The 13601-nt window shown below is 38.8% G+C and overlaps 7 protein-coding genes across 7 annotated transcripts; all 7 read right to left on the bottom strand.

Annotated features, from left to right (window-relative positions):
* Positions 1–88: 88 nt before the first annotated feature.
* On the bottom strand, positions 89–3133 carry RIC1 (Ric1p; the record flags this gene model as incomplete). Its single annotated transcript, XM_056229666.1, has 1 exon — positions 89–3133. One exon carries the CDS (start codon positions 3131–3133, stop codon positions 89–91), a length of 3045 nt encoding a protein of 1014 aa, XP_056083662.1.
* Positions 3134–3551: 418 nt separating this feature from the next.
* AFB1 (Afb1p) lies at positions 3552–4226 on the bottom strand (the record flags this gene model as incomplete). Its single annotated transcript, XM_056229667.1, has 1 exon — positions 3552–4226. One exon carries the CDS (start codon positions 4224–4226, stop codon positions 3552–3554), a length of 675 nt encoding a protein of 224 aa, XP_056083663.1.
* Positions 4227–4572: 346 nt separating this feature from the next.
* On the bottom strand, positions 4573–5043 carry NFG1 (Nfg1p; the record flags this gene model as incomplete). Its single annotated transcript, XM_056229668.1, has 1 exon — positions 4573–5043. One exon carries the CDS (start codon positions 5041–5043, stop codon positions 4573–4575), a length of 471 nt encoding a protein of 156 aa, XP_056083664.1.
* Positions 5044–6273: 1230 nt separating this feature from the next.
* Positions 6274–6585, bottom strand: TRX1 (thioredoxin TRX1; the record flags this gene model as incomplete). The annotated part of the gene is made up of 1 exon (XM_056229669.1): positions 6274–6585. One exon carries the CDS (start codon positions 6583–6585, stop codon positions 6274–6276), a length of 312 nt encoding a protein of 103 aa, XP_056083665.1.
* A 383-nt stretch (positions 6586–6968) lies between these two features.
* PDC1 (indolepyruvate decarboxylase 1) lies at positions 6969–8660 on the bottom strand (the record flags this gene model as incomplete). The annotated part of the gene is made up of 1 exon (XM_056229671.1): positions 6969–8660. One exon carries the CDS (start codon positions 8658–8660, stop codon positions 6969–6971), a length of 1692 nt encoding a protein of 563 aa, XP_056083666.1.
* A 959-nt stretch (positions 8661–9619) lies between these two features.
* On the bottom strand, positions 9620–12286 carry STU2 (Stu2p; the record flags this gene model as incomplete). Its single annotated transcript, XM_056229672.1, has 1 exon — positions 9620–12286. One exon carries the CDS (start codon positions 12284–12286, stop codon positions 9620–9622), a length of 2667 nt encoding a protein of 888 aa, XP_056083667.1.
* A 252-nt stretch (positions 12287–12538) lies between these two features.
* Positions 12539–13495, bottom strand: SKDI12G0990 (uncharacterized protein; the record flags this gene model as incomplete). Its single annotated transcript, XM_056229673.1, has 1 exon — positions 12539–13495. One exon carries the CDS (start codon positions 13493–13495, stop codon positions 12539–12541), a length of 957 nt encoding a protein of 318 aa, XP_056083668.1.
* Positions 13496–13601: the final 106 nt, after the last annotated feature.

The following is a 13601-nucleotide window of genomic DNA, read 5'->3' on the forward strand; positions in this document are numbered from 1 at the left end:
GCTTTGTGAAAACTGATTGGTCAATATTATACAAACATGTTATATAGAGCGTATATAGTGAAGAACACATCGTACTACATAAACAAGTTTATTTGAGTCTTTCGATAGCCTTTTGAACCAATTGCGTATTGTTTTCCTTGTCTAACTCCTTGAGCAAACGGATCAATTGGAAACACATGTCCCATGAATCGGTGGCTTTTATGGGGTCTGTAGCATTTGCAGCACTTGTCACCAAAAGTTCAAGGACTTTTAGCATTAATTCTTCATCCTTCAGTACGTTGGTGACAGATTTGTGCGAATTTCTTGCAGTCTTATCATCTGCATTTTTGTCGTCTTTTGTTTCTGCACCCGGCTTTCTAAAATGTAGATCATCCACCAAATCCTTCTCATCGTAATTCAGAAACACCAAAAGAAGTATTCCAAGCATCTTAGCCTCGTTTTCTTCTATACATAGATCTAACAAATCTCTGGGTGTCATCTTAAGATTAGTGAAAAGGTGATTCCAGTATTTGGTTTCGATCTTTCTCAAACAATTACTAATGATCTCTAACATACCACTGTGGTTGGGCAATGAGGTATGTTGTTGATCGCAATTATCATACATCTTGACCAATTGCAAGATTTCATCCAGAGAATCATTTTGCAATATCCTGGTAGATAAAATCTTTTCGAGGGCAAACTTATAAGGTTTGAGCGAACGATAATCATTTGAGATATCCTCTAAATTGATACCATCTCTTAATTTAGCCAAAATTAATTGATCGAGGTATATTTGGTGTTTAACCACCAATTTAGAGAACTTTTTATTGAAAATGAAGTGAAGTGTATGTGTAGTAGCGGTTTCAGGTGTGATCGATATTGGATACAGATCTTCTTCGATTGGTATAGAAACTAGCGGCTTTTTATCATCCCATAACTCTTCTAAAGAGTATACAACGTAATCTTGGCCTTGGATCAAGAATATTTCGTCCTTCATAACATCCACTATCCTTTCTATGTTACTCAATAAGATTAAGGTTTGCCAACCTCCACCATCAGACTTGGCTAGCTTTATGAACTTTTTATCGGCGTAGAATAATAAACCATCCTTCATGTTCGTTATCCATTTAATTTTGTTGGGAAGTACATCAATTGGAATATTGATCTTGAGATACTGGTAGAACTTTTTAATAAGATTTAAGCCACATGGATGGACAGTGGAAATTACGTCAAATACAATCGTTTGAGTATCGGTAACTAAAATAACCTCTGCCGTTTTAAGCAACGTTTCGGCCTGTTTTTCTGAAGCTTCGTTATCTTTGGCTTTGATCTTCAACAGCTTGTACCTAAATAGGGTGTTGACATGTACACTGAAGACTGTAGTATTTTCTGGGATTTTATATTCCCAAATGACGTAATCTGATAACTCCACGTCCGTATTCGCTTCTTGCAGTGGGATCTGTGAGCATTTCAAACTTGTTGAACCGTCATCATTTTTCATATGGCAAACTAAAAAATTATCACCCAGCCAATGCAAATCCAGCACGTTTTGATCTGCAAAACTAGACCACATATTGGTCTCTAAATTGTGGATAAGTAGTATGTTTTTGTTTGACACATAAGTGGCAAGTAGTTTCAAAGAAGAGTTGATTTTCACAAAAGCAATATGATTATTGAAAGTCTTGGTAGGAAGTTTGAGGACCTGTAAATTATCATTATTCAAAGAGGAATTTGCCACGGGTGAATATATTATTACGTCATTATTAGTATTGATTAACACGTAGGGTTTGGGGCTTCTGAAATCGAACTGCGCCTGCTTTATTTCCTCCCATAGCTTCCAATATTGATATTTCCCAGAGTGAGATACTGTTATCAATGATTTATCCAAGCACACAAAATCGGAAATTTCATACCTGGCTACATTTTTTTTACTTTCATCTTTGGCGTTCTCATCATTGTCATCTTGATCAAAATATGTGGCAAATAAAAGATTCCCAAATTCCGTATAAAAATGAATGTTACTACTATTTTCAGAAATCAGAAGCAATATCTCATCGTTAATTTTATCACAAAGTTTTATCACAAATGGTGGCTTCCAACAATGACTTATTTTTTTTATCCTCGAATCAAAACAGACTATCTTTTCCTTAAAAACAACCACCAAATTTCCATTAACTTCTAGACATGTCAGCAGCTTGCCTGGTGTGTCCAGCAACGGTATTGCTTCAACAGCTTGTTTTTCTAGATCTATAATGCTTATTATGGTTTGCAGTTCCTGAGGATCATGGGATATAACCATCAGCTGTTTATTACACACGACTGTCTTCGATCCATTCTTTACTTCAACCAATGAACTCTTGCTAACTTTAAAGTCCAATATCGTTAGTAATTGCAATCCATGAGGAAATAGGACTATTAAAACTTCCTCATAACGCCCGTCCCCAATCTTGGAAAATGTCTTGATGCCAATCATATCTATAATTTCATAATCAAATTTTAAGACAACTTTCAAACGAAGTTCTAATTTTTTCACAGGTAGTTCATTGATATTTTCTTGATTAGAAAGAAAATGCAAGAAACCCTTCTCCTTGGCTATACCGAATCCATTCTGTATAATTCTTGATGAATTATTCTTGTCAAATACTGTAAGTGTATCATCATCCGTATTGAAATCATATTCCTCGCCGTTGATTTCTTCGTCATTCATCAAAAGAGGTTCTATCACGGGTATTCCATACTCTTTGAATGTTATCTCATTTGTGCAATTCTTCAAAATTTGATAGGCCAGAAGGAAGTTTTTATTGGTCATTACATAGAATATGAGTTTTCCTTGGTGCCACAACAGGTATTGCGAATCTTTTTTAGAGATAAGCCCTTCAATGATATCATTATGTGGAGCTGATCTCTTCATCGATCTGTTCTCACCAAATTCTTCGAGAGAAGCGATGGTTCTTTCGTGACTTGCTACCAGGGCCATAGGTTTAAAGTTGTAAATGAGCACTCTTGTTGGAGTCAGCATGATAAGGACGTTTGCCTGAGGTAGTGTCATTGATTGAAGGATGTTATAATCGGTAATGTTGCGGCCGTCATCTAGTTCAGTGTTGCGTGGCGGTATTGTAAGCAATTGGGGAGGGCTAATCGGCCATAAGTGCATATTTCCCACGTATTTAGTTGCCTATAGGGCTAAGTTAATCGCTGCTCCCTTACCTTTTCCTTTAGGAAGTTATTTAGGTGCGTTTTTTCCTGATTATTTGATGAGCCTTCAGGCGCCGGTATTGAGAATTTGACATTAAAGAACGAAAGGTTTACGTGATAGTGGAAGATAGATAAAAAATTTTGCGCAAGGCAGTGATAGCAACCATGCAGTTATTTTAATACGCTGGGAAAAAAAAATCACTCGGTACTGTGCAGTCCTATGCTGTGTTCATTATTTTCACAAGCCGTTCTAGAATAAAATTGTCCATTGAAGTAGATATATGTATGTGTAAATATAAAAAAGAAGCGTTACATTAGATAAAACGATTTCATGAGCCTCACCGTGAGGTCAATTCACTAAATTTTGAGGAGGAACCTCAAAGGGCCGCTGCTAGGATCCCGAATAATGCCATGGGGAAATACAAGCTAATTGCGCAGGCGCCATTTCGTGATTGAGTAGTTGTCGACAGTGAGGAAGAATTCGATGTGGATGAGAAATCTGCTGTGTTATTTTCTTCATTGACACTTGAAGTTATCGACTGATTTGCGTTTACTGTGGATGAAACAATAGACCTCGAATTAGAAGATGTTTGGCTGGCATAAGAGGAATTCGTCATGGTAGGCTGTGTGTCGTCTGTTATGAAGTGCTGTGGCAGGTATATAGTCGTGACTGACGCCTTGTTTAGTAAAGAAGTATACCATGGGAAAGCTGTAATAAATGTTTGGAACTGAGTGAACGGAAAACTTTGAGCAATATCAGATTGTAAATCAGCCGTTGAACCTAGGGCAGCCATATGATAGTAATAGTCAGCAACAGCTTGAGGTAGGGTTAGACGGTTCTGCATCATGTAGGAAGTGTACTGTGGAAATGCGGTATCGAAATCGTTCAAAAATTCCATGAAGAACGCCATATCTGCACCTGCAGCTGCGGACCTGGCTGATGTATCTCTATTTGAACTGGATGTGGTAATCTTTGTACCATAACAATAGCTGACTAAAAGGCCTACTAGAAAGGCGTTTTTGACGGAGTATAGAGCGGCAGCAAATTTCATTGGCACTATTTTGTTCTTTTGATGTAAATGTCTGGTGATGACCTATCAAAATCAGCTGACGGCAAATAATGATCAAAAAACGAGAGAATAACACACCATTTATTATTTTCGATAAAAGGTTAGTTTTTAAATCATTTTGAATTTTGAATTTTCACCTATGTATTTAAATGACAGCAATGAAAATTTTGCCAGAATTTTTCCCTTTTTAGGCGTTCAATGAAGAAAGAAAAAAGGCTTGAAGCAAATATTTATTCTACTTATTTATTTGTTTATGTATCATATTTAAGAATATGAAGAACACGGCCGATATATTGCCTGTGGTTATCTTGAACCAAAAAATGGCCGTTCAAGAAATTAAGTGAGTGATGGTTTCCAACATTAAAACAAAGTAAAAACATGGCTTGATTGAACCCGCACCGCCTGTACTTGTGCTTGAAGCTATAGTATTGGTTGTTTGAGAGCTTGTTGTTTGGTTTGCGGATGAGAAAGGGTATGACGTGGATAATTGGGTGCTTACAGTGGAATTTGGTGAAGGATATTCTCCGGATGATATGACGTTGGAGGTCACCTTTGGCACATGTGACGATGAGGAGAACCTGGTGGAATTAACTACAGCGGATGATGAAATTGTGCTTGGAAGATGAAGTAATTGATTATCAGAACTTCCAGCATCGAAAAAAGTGTATTCTACTTTCTGGCCTAAGGCGGTATTCAAATTCTGAGCATTAGAGTCTGTGAGAAGCTGCGCTTGAACAGCGAGCAGTTGTAACAGTGCAATTGGGATGAAAGCCAGAGTGTTGAGTTGGGTGATCCTCATGGTTAACTTCTTGGCGAGATATAGGACGATGAGAAGGAGGTTTACGAAGGTTACCTTCAAGTTTTACAAGGTTCTTAAGTGGGCAAGACGCTTAAAAATGTAGATGAATATATAATAAAATGTTCATTGATGTTTTGTTTATAGTGTTCTGAAAACACCACGAAAATACTTCATTTTTGCATTCTCTTTTCCTCGAAGTGAGCTTTTGCATCTGAAACTACGACGCCAATTTTTTTCACCATTCGGGGCATTCTTGGCCAAATCCTCGAAGAAACAATGCGTCAAAAGTTAAGAAGGATGGGCTGGACGAAACACGACCACACGTCATAATCGCAGCCGTGTATGATTGGGTGGAACTTGTATAAATAAACAGGTTCTTGTTTATCTTGTTCCCGCATGCAATGACATTCTCCTGATTTTCGCTTGGATCTAGCCCAAAGATCTCTGAAAAATAGTAGTCGGAATAGAAACATTGTAAACAGTCTCCACCAAGTTTCATGCCCCTTATACATGCTTGTTCAAGTACGAAAGCTTGAAATTGGGAAGTTGCCAACGATTGGACTGAGAAAGAAATGGCCAGATTCCTCCTGCATTGAGTAATCAAAATAGCGTAACACGCACCTTTTTTATTTTTACTATGGTAGATGCAGATATCTCTTGGTTCACAACGTAAGGCTCTCTAAACTTGTAGAATAAGACATTGGAACAGGATGCGCACATTTGTTTTGCCATTATCGGGTGTCTACTTATTTATTGTGCCTTGGCTTTGTGTATGTTTTTACCGTAGAATTATATTTTGTTTATATTTAGTTCTCTACGATAGGTATTTTTTGTTTTTTACGTCTTGTGCAATTCGTAAAATACCTCGGTGAAGAAAATAGCAAATAAAGTAGGACTATATAATCAATTGGACAGCTGTACTTCGTGGCTAAAACTCAATGGAGAGACTTTAAGATACCTGATAATTCTGAATGAACCGTCAATACCTGAAAGAGGTTGAGGAACTGAATTTTTTTATTTGTCAAAGGACGAACATCCGTTATATTCTTCAGGACCTCACTTTTGAGCGTTCAGTTATTTTATCTATCTTCTTGGTATGAACATTACACATATCAAAGTATATAAAAACTATAATATAAATATACGCAATTCTGTTTTTTCATCCAACAAGGAAAAGGAGTATATAATAGTAATACAATGAAGAAGCAGAATGTCATTCACTGGGTGAGATTAAGCGTTGGCGGCGATAGCTTGCTTTATAGCAGTAGGGTTAGCGCCAACAACCTTCGCAACTTCCTTGCCGTTCTTGAAAAGAACCAAGGTTGGCATGGCAGAAACTTCATTCTTTTGAGCAACATCACCCAATTCATCAACATCTAATTTGTAGAAGTCAGCTTGAGGATATTGCTCGGAGAATTTCTCGATCATTGGAGCAATCATCTTACATGGACCACACCAAGTGGCGAAGAAATCAACGACGACTAGCTTGTCTTGGGCAATTGCAGAGTCGAACTCACTGGCAGTTTTGAATTGGGTAACCATTATTTATATGCAGCTATCAGGTTTTGCTTTACAATTGATATATTCACAGAAATTTATAATCCGCATAGTTTAAACAGTACTTTAGAATGAAGGATACCGCCTCTTCTTTTTTTTTTTGTTTCCTTCAATCCATCAGGTCGTTATTTTTTTCTGGATAACATCTCTCCCAACGAAAAATATCATATATACCGTACCGTCTAGAGGAATCTCCTCGAATATGCAGTAAACGAGGAATAATGAGCGCACCTCAACAAGCTATTCTTACGCCCATCCTACTGCTATTTCCACAAAATAGGACGTTTAATAAATATTATGAACCAATTTATTTTTCGTTACATAAAAATGCTTATAAATCTTTAACTAAGAATTAGAAATTAAGTAGCTTATTGCTTGGCGTTGGTAGCAGCAGTCAACTTGGCTTGTTCAACCAAGTTTTGTGGAGCGTCGAAGACTGGCAACATGATTTCGATCATTCTGATCTTGGAGTTGTCGTTGAAAGACTTGTCTTGAGTCAACTTGTCCCATTCACCAGTAGTAGCGACTCTGTGGGTTTCGTAGTCCTTAGCACCGAAAGTTGGCAACAAGGATAAGTGGTCCCAGTTTTGAATTTCGTTGTATTGGGCCTTTGGACCGTGAATCAACTTTTCAATGGTGTAACCATCGTTGTTTAAGATGAACAAGTATGGCTTCAAACCCCATCTGATCATGGTGGAGATTTCTTGAACAGTCAATTGCAAAGAACCGTCACCAATGAATAAGATGACTCTCTTCTTTGGGTCAATTTCTTCAGCAGCGAAAGCAGCACCCAAGGTAGCACCAGTGGTGAAACCGATGGAACCCCATAAGACTTGGGAGATACCGTAGGTGTTGTTTGGGAAAGTGGTTTGGTTGATACCGAAAGCGGAGGTACCGGTTTCAGCAATGACAACATCACCTTCTTGCAAGAAGTTACCCAATTGGTTCCACATCCATTCTTGCTTCAATGGAGTAGAAGCAGCAACGGCAGCGTTAGCTGGGGTACCAGCTGGGACAGCAACTGGCTTGTAACCCTTAGCGGCGTCAGCAATAGTGGTCAACAACTTTTGCAAAACGAATTTCATTTGGACACCTGGGAAGGTAGCATTTCTGATCTTAATGTGATCGGAGTGGAATTCAACGATGTTCTTGGTCTTGTAAGAGTAAGAGAAAGAACCGGTGTTGAAATCAGACAACAAAGCACCGACAGACAAAATCAAGTCAGCGGATTCAACGGCTTCCTTAACAGCTGGCTTAGACAAGGTACCGACGTAAACACCACCGTATCTTGGGTGTTGTTCGTCAATGGAACCCTTACCCATTGGGGTGACGAAAGCTGGGAATTGAGTCAAGTCGATCAACTTCTTGGTTTCAGCCTTGACGTCATGTCTGGAACAACAAGCATCAGCTAAGATAACTGGGTTCTTAGCGTCCTTGACCAAAGCCATGATGGTGTCAATGACTTCCTTTTCGGATTCAGCATCGTTTGGCTTCAAAGACATGTCAATTGGAGTGTCCAACAACTTAGCGTCGACGTTCAAGTCAACCAAGTTAGCTGGTAGACCCAAGTAGACTGGTCTTTGGGTGACGTAGGTGGTTCTGATACATCTGTCAATTTCAGCTGGAGCGGTAGCAATGTCAGTGATCATGGCAGTGGTTTCAGAAATGTTGGCAGACATTCTGTGGAAGACAGTGAAGTCACCGTTACCCAAGGTGTGATGCAACAACAATTGCTTAGCTTGAGCAGAGATGGATGGGACACCAACAACGTGCAAAACACCGACGTGTTCAGCGTATGAACCGGCAATACCGTTCAAGGCAGACAATTCACCGACACCGAAGGTGGTGATGATACAGGACATACCCTTGATACGAGCGTAACCATCGGCGGCGTAGGCAGCGTTCAATTCATTGGCGTTACCAGCCCATCTCATACCTTCAACTTCGTAGATCTTGTCCAACAAGGACAAGTTGAAGTCACCTGGCAAACCGAAGACGGTGTTGACGTTGACTTGCTTTAATCTTTCGAACAAATATTTACCCAAAGTAAGTTCAGACATTATGATTGTTTTGACTGTGTTATTTTGTGTGAGGATATGAGTAGTAAATAATTATAGAGAAAAGTATACAAAAAGAAATATGAAAATAAAGGGAACAAACCCAAATTTGATTCTAGGGAGAGTGAAAGAACCTTGTTTATATATTTTTTTTTCCTATGCTCAACGAGGACAGCTAGATTCATGCGAAAATGTGCCATCAGCATAAGCTGATTGAGATGAACCCAAAAAAAATTAGCCAGAAAATAAGGTGGTGGTGAACGATAGCAAGTAGATCAAGACACCGTCTAACAGAAAAACGGGCAGCGGACAGTGTTATGCAATTATGAAGAAAAGTACTCAAAGGGTCGGAAATAATATTCAAACGATATCTGCATAAAGTCCATCAGTTGAACATTTCATAGAAAAATGCCGTAATAAAGGAAAACCGCATTCAAAATTCATGAATTATTCATTTTTTCACGAGGCGCATCACACCAAAATTCAGTAAAGTACACATAGTCCTGTAAATGCATACGTTATGCATTTTGCAAATGCCACCAGGCGACAAAAATATGCGTTTAGCGGGCGGGGACTCGGGATGGAAGCCGGAACCACCAAAAACTGGAAGCCAAGCTTTCAAGGAAGGTATGGGTGCGTCGTGCTTATCATAAGGATATTAGGTATGGTATAAGGTGCTGAAGGTTTTGAGATAGATAAATAAACGCGGGGTGTATACATGTAAGAAGAAGTTTGTTGTCCGTTGTCTTGTTTACCTTCTAAATGAAATTACCGGAAGATGTAGTTGACGCACCCACGCGTTGCTACCCTTAGGGAAACATTTATGAAACATTACTAAGGATGTGCTACTTGAGCGGGCTTCTTCGTCTTGTAGACTACGACTTTTTGCACGTGCTCGTGCGGTTTCCCGTCTGAAGATTATATGTTATATATTTAGTTTATATGGTTGAGGAGGTTACGTCTCACGTCCTGGTTGCCCCTTCCTGTCTTGATTTGGCTTTCATTTTTTCAATTCTGGCTTTTAGTGTGGATGTCACTGCAGCAGCACGTTTATAACTTTCCTCTGAGGCGAAACTATCATTAAAATCGAGATCCAAGTCTTCAGAGACACCGCCCATTCCAATACCGTTCTTTCTGTACGGCCGTATGTTGAGGGAATTGACGCGATGTGGTAAGTCTCCGATGGACTCGCTTGATCGTCTTTCGTAGCTGCCTTCTTCTCTTCTTCTTCCATCTTCCTCTTCTTTGAATGGCACCGTGGAAGATAACGATTTTACTCCATAATTGCTTGACACTGTGGAAGAAGGTATGGAATACGATGAAATTGTACCCATCGACTGCAAGTTCGTATCATTTCTTTTCTTATTTCTATCCAATTCGATCTCCATGTTTCTAAGCTCATTTTCTAACGACATTACTCTATCGGATAGTTTATTCACATCGATCTCCTTGGATCTTAGTTGGATGTTCTTTTCGTTCAATTTGGATTGCGCCTCCTTTAGTTGTTCTCTTAGCATTTCGTTCTCTTTAATCATTTCGATCTTATAATTTTCTGAACTATTCATCTTTTCGAGCAGGCTTTGTCTTTCCTTGGTCCATATCATTTCATCGTTCTGTAGTTTTTGAAATCTGTATTTATATTCTTCAATCAATTTTTCATTTTTGTCACCAATATTAGCCACTACGTTTTTTGGCGTCGTTAAAGACTTAGACGTCAACAGGACTCTCGATTTATTGTTACTGGCTACCATTGATGGTTTTGTCGCAGAGGCCATCGACCCTATGGGGTTTACTTTACTTTTGTTATCATTTCTCAATGGTGAAGAAGCCACTCTCTTTGATGGAAGTACGGAACTTTTTTTCAGTAGAAATTTGTTTCCCGTAGTCCCTGTTTGTTTATTCACGTCAGAATTGCTACCAGTACTACCGCTTGCGATGCTGAAGCTAGGTAGCGTCTTGACGGTTTCTTCGATTTTTTTCCTTTTCAGATTATCCAAATGCTCTAATGTCTTTACAAAGGTATTCATTCCAAATATTTTAATTAGAATAGCAAAACTTTCGAATCCAATTGTTCTTATAGCAGGTTGCGTATCGTTGACGATGTGAACCACAATGGGCACCACTTCATCCTTTAAATATCTTTGTAAAGTTGAGTATCCGTCCCTTTCTTCTTTCATGCTTGAATTAAACAATTGTGTACACTCCATTCTAATTTGGGGTGTTTTATGCTTCATATGTTCTAAAATATCTTTCAGCATATCTTCATTGCGCCTGTTGGAAGCCAGTGGGTCGTGATACTTACAAAGAGTCAATAACGCCTTCCTGATAGATTCTATGACAGAAGGCTTTTTCTCCTTTGTCCTATCCAATAAGGGTGTGAAAACCAATGAAACGTAATCCTTGGAAAATCCAAGTGTTTTTAGTTTGTCACAGATTAATTCCACTGATTGGGCGGCTAAAGCAACAGCTTGAATGTTTGCATCTTTCTGGATAATATGTCCATATATCCCCAATAAGTTTGAATAATCTTGAGAAGAGCTTTTCAGCTTCTTGGTCTGCGATAAAACGTTATCCCAAAATTCTTCCAATACTTCTACTCTATCTTTCCATTTGGATGACGTTATCTTCTCCTGAAATTCTTTAGGCAATTTGTCGAGGATTGTCTCTTCTGGTAGCATACTAAAAGTGTCTATTTGAACGACATGCTGCTGCTTTGATGGTAGCATATCGGCTTCCATATTCATCAAAGTATCTCCATCCTTATCCATCTGGTATTCCTGCTTATCATTAGAAGTTATGGATTTTCTCTTCCTGGCTTCTTCCTCTTGCTTTCTTTTCTTTTCCAACTCTCTTTTTTCCCATTCGAATAATCTCTTTGATGAAGATGGCTCATCGACAACTTTTGCGAACAGTTTATGAAGATCTTTCACTTGAATCGGCTTCAGTTTTTTGAACAGCATCTCCTCTAATAAGTCACCATTATTGCCTGTACTTTTATAAATCTCCACAATCAAATTCATCGTTTGTGATCGAACATTTCTGTCACCATGACTGGCTAGTTGGGGAACATACTTTAATAATTCCGGCAGGAACGTTTGAACGGTTACATTGGTGAGCCCAAATGCGGCCATTAACTCACAAACGCAGTTAACTGCCGCAGCGATCAATTTTGGTAGCTTTTTCTCGAAAAAGGGCATTATCAATTCCACAGATTGCGTAATGGACGCATCAAGACCGCAAAGTGAGAGGATACAGTTCATCGACTGTGTCTTTGTCGTCGCTCTTGAGGATGTTAAGCCCTTTTCCACAAGTAATGGAATCCATGTCGATATTAAGGTAACATTATGTACATTTTTCAAAGACGAGGGCGCAAAGGCGTCTATTAAAGTATTCAGGGCAACAATGGCCTGTTCTTGAGCGACCACATTAGAATCAGTTATATATTGTGCAAATAATGAAGGATCTTTCCAGTAAATTTGTATACTATCATCCCTCCTGCCCTCGTCAATAGAATTTGTGAAGAGCTGGCTCAATTCTTTATAAGCTTCTAAGCGTGCTTTCCATAACTTGAACGCCAATCGCTCTTCTAGAGGTAACGTGGTGTAGTCCACTTCGTCTTCTCCTGACATGGTAGTCTTCAAACTCCTTAGTAAGAATGTATTGTTGCTTTACACTGTAAAGGATAGTCAGTTTTTAGTACTCTAACAGTGCTAGTTGATTTATTGGGTCCAAAAGGGTTCTTTATTTACCCTTTCCGTGTGAGATCAAACAAAAACAAAAACGACACGAAAAATTAAGATTCGTTAACTATGACAATTAGTGACATATAAACGGCAAAGAAAGGATTAATTGTTGATACATAACACAAGAAAGAGTGCAAATTATTTATCTGACGGGTTTATTGCCGCTTGGTATTCGGACAAAGGTATGTCTGTATCTAATATCTGGGGCAATTGAGCGCCAACTGACTTTTCCTGCAGTTTGAAAACACTTCCTGCACGGAAACAGACTAGGAATACTAAAGGTAGTAAAAACATTGGGACTGTATCGAAAACGTAAAGGCACCATTCGTGTCGACTTATATAACTTTGTAAGCCCATAATGAATTCTATTACTCTTATAATAGATCTAGCAATAATAAGGATGTTTCCATTTAAAAGTATATAATTGAATTGGAACCAGCCATTAGTATTCCGAAGAATTTTACTGGGCGTTGTCTTCATCTTATAATGGAAGAAAATCTGGTCGAACATTAAAACACCATAAAAGAATATCTGGATAAATAGGCCCACGATAATCAAGATACGGCCGGTGTTCCTGCTGCTCACTGAGGATAACAGTCCACCTCCCGCAGCTTGCAGGATACGTCCAATCATGTCACCCACTAGAAAGGAAAGCGTACTATATTTTGCAGGAACTACCATGTATCTTTCCATAAACGCGAGATGTGCCATTTTGCTGAATAACATAAAAATACTAGCAGAATAAAGTGAAGGTGCTATCAATACAAGCACTGACTGTGCAATGAAAGTTGAAATCGCGGGTTTGTTAATGGTGATCGCCCTTAGCACGTAACCTACGAGCTCTAAAACAATCCCTAGAATGAAAGGAAAGTGTGTCCACCTCAACTTGGCATCGGAATAGTATCTTAATGTCGAATATTCCTCCGATAACTCAGCGGACTTCCAAGTGCTGATACGTTTCTTGCTCGTATGTGCTACCTTTATAATTTGCACTGACGCAGAAAGGGTTAAAATCCCAAAGAGAACAGCAAATGCGATTGCAGCGGCTTGATCAGGGTTGTACGCATAAAATCCTTTGTACTTAAGTTCAACCATGGCTGTCTTTGTGACAACTTCCATTATGGCTACTAGTGTCAAAGTCAATGTCAACATCAAACGTACCAGTACTAAGAAGCATATAACCGCATATTTATAACCGTCA

The sequence above is a fragment of the Saccharomyces kudriavzevii genome, assembly GCF_947243775.1.
Source record: "Saccharomyces kudriavzevii IFO 1802 strain IFO1802 genome assembly, chromosome: 12".
In the NCBI taxonomy this organism is placed as follows: domain Eukaryota; kingdom Fungi; phylum Ascomycota; class Saccharomycetes; order Saccharomycetales; family Saccharomycetaceae; genus Saccharomyces; species Saccharomyces kudriavzevii.